This window comes from Mastacembelus armatus, chromosome 12, assembly GCF_900324485.2.
Source record: "Mastacembelus armatus chromosome 12, fMasArm1.2, whole genome shotgun sequence".
Lineage (NCBI taxonomy): Eukaryota > Metazoa > Chordata > Actinopteri > Synbranchiformes > Mastacembelidae > Mastacembelus > Mastacembelus armatus.
Window position 1 is genome coordinate 18,252,746 of NC_046644.1, and position 5,285 is coordinate 18,258,030.

A 5,285-nucleotide genomic window follows, 5' to 3' on the forward strand; every position below is an offset into this window, starting at 1 on the left:
CCGAAACAAAAACACGCATGCGCAGTAGCTCAGCCAACGGCAACTAGAAAATAAATACTGACCAAGTAACTTAAGTACTTATCAAGTACTGTGTTTAAATACACATTTAAGGTACTTGCACTTCGCATATTAGCATTTTAAGCATTTACACTTCAAAATCACTACATTATAAAGGAAATAGTGTACTGGTTACTCCACTATTTATCTACCTACTTTAATTACATGTTACTTTGCAGCTTCAGATTAAATAATGCGAAGTGTAATCAGCGAGTACAGCATCCATCCATCATCTATACCCGTTTATTCCTGTTTAGGATCACAAGGATCTGCTGGAGCCTATCCCAGCTCTCTTTGGGTGAAAGGCAGGGGACAGGTCACCAGTCCATCACATCCTATGGGCAATTTAGAGTCACCAATCAACCGGACATACATGTTTTTGACCAGAGTACCAGGAGAAAACTCACACATCCACAGGTAGAACATGCAAACTCCACACAGAAAGGTCCCTGACGGGTTTCAAACTCAGGAGTTTTTTGCTGTGAGGCAACCACTCAGTCACCGTGCTGCCCCAAATACAGCATTATGTATTATAAAAGCAGACTTCGTCAGTACTCAGGGGCATGGCTGAATGCTTGCATAGGCCAACTGCGCACCAAAACAGGGACCTCTGGTCTATCCCAAAGGACATGCAATAATCCCAAGTGAGACTCAAATGCAAAAAGAGATGCAAAATCACATCAAAATATAAACTGTCTTCAAAAAGATACTATGTGACCACTATGGGATGCAAAATTAGCACAAATAAATGCAAAACCAAATGCAAAACGACTACATTAACACAGTGAACCACTGTAGAGATGCAAAATATTTATAAAGAAATAAGAGCTACAAAACCACCAGACACAAAATGGCTGCAAATGTACACAAAACCACCACCAAAATACTACAATAAGATTAAAAACAAGTGGCACAATACACAGAGATGCAAATCAACTGCAGAAATGCAAAACAACACAATTACAAAAACATGCAAATGAAAACACCCAAAACAATTACATGCATATGTCTGCAGAGACACAAAGTAACTGTGTGTCATTTGATCCTTAATACAGACCTGAAATTATGATTTACTACCCATGTATATTTTAACAAGATGACCTTGATTAGAAAGATCTTATGCAATTAGATTTGCATAAGGTGTAATGTCTGTATTATCATTGCAGGCCTATAACTACAACTGTGTCAAGTAATTTTTTACAGCTATATTTTATTTTTAAATTGAAAAGTGCAATGGTAACAGCAAAGGTGAGCTGAAGTACCACATAATCCAATTCTCATCTGTAATATCACTTTTTTCTGTCTCCTGGGTCTTTGGTAGATTCGTGTAAAATCAGCTGTTTTAGTGAGGTACTGAGAAGAATTACTTTATTTTTTGTCATTTATCAGTATATAAATTAACACTGTGCAAATTAAAAACCATTCAATCTGCCCTATCAAATGTGATCAGCTGTAGCCATAGTCTGTCACAACAGAACCTCCAGTGTTTATAAAATGCAAGAAGAAATTATGTAAACCACAAACGAACAATGAAACCTGGTTTATTGTCACATCATGACATTTGAACTAAAACTTTAATTTGCCAATTGAATCAATGACAAATACATAAATTACTTTTACCAAAGTCCAGTAACTAAGTAAAAAAAAAGAGTCCCAAAAAGTCCAGGGGTTTACCCTGGTGCTGCTACATGCTGCCCTGATCATACAGTCCTATGTAGAAAAGACATCTGTGTATATAGACATGAGTTGAGCCTCTTTTCTCTGCTCAGTCCCTCCTTCATCTTGGGCAAATGTTGTGGTCAGTGATGAGTTTCTCCATCCTCTTTATCTTGCGTTTGTTCTTGGGCATGGGTTTGTCATACATGCCATTCTTCAGCAGATGCTCCTTGCTATGATGAATCTGAGCACCATGCTGCAGCTGGAAGGCACACAGGGCTTTCAGTGGCCTCAGAAGAACCTGGGTAAACGGGTGGTGAGGGAGGAGTGATAAAACTATTAATATTTATTTTCAATTACCATTTCCATGAATTAGATATATGATCTTTTATTATTACTTTCCAAAATGTAAACAAGCAAAAAAATAATGGGGCCCAAGATGTAGCCTAGATCATAACATGGGAGGAAGGGAAATTGTAATCTCTTCACCGTCATACCTCTTGGATGTTGTCATTCTGCTCCAGGATGGACAAGGCGACAGCAGCACATTCCAGGGTGGACAGACAGATGTTGGAGGGTTGTGTACGAATCACATACTGACTGGACAGAGTCCTATTGAGCTGCACCTGATAAACCAAAGCAGAGGTGATCAATGACACAGCATTCTCACTCAGTTGACAAATAAAAACATATGGTTCTTATGGATCAACGTTAAGAGCCTTAAAATTTGTCCAACAGTCATAGTTAGAGTTTTAAATCTAATGTAGGTATTATTGTAGCAATATTATTTACACTGTGTGGAGAGTTATGAAACTGCATCTCAGTCTCTGTGTGTTCTTTGACTTGCAAATGTGTACAAGAATCTGTAAATGTGTAAACCAGAGTGTGAATGTAAAAAGGAACCTGCAAATAGGTATTTAGACTGACAAATGTACTGAGATGTGTAAAAGAAGCTGTAAAAGTGTTCACAAATCTGTGAATGTGTATATACATCTGTAAACGTATGTTGGATTTCATAAACAGTATGTGTAAAAGAAAGTATGTGACTATACGTATTCAAAAATAAAAAACAAACTTGCCATGTTTTCATACCTAACCCTTTAATGTGATAAGACAGTTATACATACCTGTTTAGGTAGGTGGAACAGGCTGTTTTTGAGGAACATGTTTTTCGCCTGGCTCCAGGTGCCATCTATGATGATCACATTATGTTGTACACTCCCTAATTTTTGGTATTGAACTAACTCCTCCAGGTTCTGTGATTTGGGACCTGGGTACAAGATCAGCGTTCGACTGTCCCGACACACTGCAGCCAGCTCTGGGTGCCTGAGTGGATAAAAACACAAAGGCTAAACATATTCAAGTATACAGTGACAGCAGCGATGTGGTATTTGCGGATTTAAGAAAAAAATAATTTAATTCTTTACTTTTCCTCACTGAATCTCCTTCCAACTATGACATTGCATTTTCCTTGTGGCAAACAAGCAGCAAGTAGAGGCACCGTGCGTAGTACTCTGCTCTCCTGAAAAGAGTCAACATTATAAGAAATGATTATAACCAAAGACACACTGTTTACAGTACTTGCAGCCTCACAGTATCTATCTTGCACCAGATTGTGTCAGGTAAACACAAATTTCAGAAGCAAAGTGAAAAAACACAATTTCATAATAAAAGGATTATCTACAACAACCATGGCCTTGAAACTTGATTTTTACAAGATGAATCTTCAAGACCAGGGCTCATGGATTGATTGCAAGACACAGACAGGGAAAAAGCTTCTCCCACACCTCACAAACAGGACCCCCAGACTCAAAGAGACACTATGGAGAACAACCAGGAACCTCTTTATGGTCTTTTAGTAACTCGGTGAGATCACTTTAATCCCTCTGTGGTCATTTTCTTCTAACTAAGCTCTGTCACTTCACTACATACAGAGGTTCAGGTGTCCCAATTGTTTAAGGGCATAAGTCCGGTAGGTCTGTTTGGTAATCTGTCCATGCCAACACCACAAGATAGAGGAAAAATAGAGGACCTGTCATAATTGACATTATATTTCAAATAATGCAAACGAGTAGTAAATTTGCAGACAATCAAATGATCTAATCCCCAAAAATACAGGAAAAGCTGGAGCGTTCAGGGCCCACAGGAAGTGTTCTGCTTTTGGCGGATTTTACTGTGCTAATAAAACTTTGTCCAATAAGGAAAATTTCTGAAATGTAAGGACTCACCTCTGCAGGATGCTGCACTACGTACAGACATGTGGAGACCTCCAGGGGTTGTGGTGGAAGAAAAGGACAGAGACACACCTTCTGAGGGCGACTACATGGGAGGAAAGTTGAAGACGTGAAGCTGTGATATTCCAGCTACTTCCCAGCCTATAGCCCCATCTCTCTGTTTTCAGCTGGTCTTCAGCTTTCTGTAAAGACATAAACCTGTTCCCTCATTAAAGCATGACATGTCCTGTCTGGACCATGCGACCGCTCTGACTCTGCTAGCTAGCATTAGCCTCATTCTCATTCAGCTCACCGGCACCGTAAACACGTCGGTCTTCTCTCGCCGACCTCGACCGGGAGGGCAGCCAGGTCGCCGAAAGCATCGACCAGTCCATCCTCCATCGAGGAGCTGTCTATCTGTTCTGGTCCGTTTTCTCTAGAAATGTCCGAGGAGCAAACATTTGAGATATTGTCCATTGCGGAGTTAGCGCAAACAAAGTGCCGACGAGGAGGCACTTCCGGTATAGAAATAGACCAACTAGATTAGCCCCAACGTATGCTAATCACCCTACTGAAAACTATTAGATTTATCAGGTTTAACTTTTAAAGTTTGTTTCATTTATTTCATGCATTTATACCTATTGATCGTCCTCAGTTATTAGATCAGCAGATACATTCACACTAAAGTTAGCAGCTATCGATACATATTCAATAATAATAATAATCCAAAAACATCATCGTGACAAAGACAAAACGATATGAGTAGAAACAGCAAATATTCCAGCACTTTTTGTTTTCAAAAACGTCAGAGGATTGATTTTCTATTTTTCCAGCTAATTGATTAATCCAATGAATTGCAGCAGCTCTCGCATGAACTCTCTGCTGCCTCCTGTCGATGTGGAGGTAAAAGCTGATTGGAAATATTAGAAAATTTGGACATTCACTGGAAGTAACACTGGGTGTCGCCAAAGTCCATTTAAACTGTGGGATGAGCCATGAAGGAGAGGTCGGGGTGTTTAACACTGTGGACACAGGTGACAGAAGCTTTAAAATACTGCCATTAGGAAGCCAGAGCTAAATATTTGTCCTACATATATTTTACCTCAGCTAATACATCATGTTTTGTGGATGTGCTTGTGTGTGGAAGTTTATGTCCGTTTGTGTGTATTCAGTTTCCTCTTCAAGGTCAGCAGGCTTGGGATCACTGCTGAGCTCCAGATGGGATCTTTGGATTTAGGCCTGGAAGCAACAATATCTGCAAATAATGCTTAACATAAACCTCCTTTAATGACTCCATGTGTAGGTTCAATACTGCACTGTACAGTCTCCTAAAGTCACATCTCCAGCAGTGTAAAATAC

At 39.6% G+C, this 5,285-nt stretch overlaps 1 protein-coding gene across 1 annotated transcript; it reads right to left on the minus strand.

Moving 5' to 3' along the window:
- Nucleotides 1-1,578: 1,578 nt before the first annotated feature.
- Nucleotides 1,579-4,439, minus strand: dtwd2 (DTW motif tRNA-uridine aminocarboxypropyltransferase 2). The gene is made up of 6 exons (XM_026296611.1): nucleotides 4,240-4,439; nucleotides 3,942-4,032; nucleotides 3,141-3,235; nucleotides 2,841-3,039; nucleotides 2,211-2,339; nucleotides 1,579-2,014 (listed from the first exon to the last, which is right to left on the minus strand). Exons 1-6 carry the CDS (start codon nucleotides 4,401-4,403, stop codon nucleotides 1,835-1,837), a joined length of 858 nt encoding a protein of 285 aa, XP_026152396.1. The 5' UTR covers nucleotides 4,404-4,439; the 3' UTR covers nucleotides 1,579-1,834.
- Between the last annotated feature and the right edge of the window lie 846 nt (nucleotides 4,440-5,285).

Coding starts and splice junctions, on each gene's coding strand:
- dtwd2 (XM_026296611.1), bottom strand. CDS start 4,403: ATGGACAATATCTCAAATGTTTGCTCCTCGGACATTTCTAGAGAAAAC. Junction 3,236..3,941: donor TAGTGCAGCATCCTGCAGAG/GTGAGTCCTTAC, acceptor GACTCTTTTCAG/GAGAGCAGAGTACTACGCAC. Junction 2,015..2,210: donor AGAATGACAACATCCAAGAG/GTATGACGGTGA, acceptor CCGTTTACCCAG/GTTCTTCTGAGGCCACTGAA.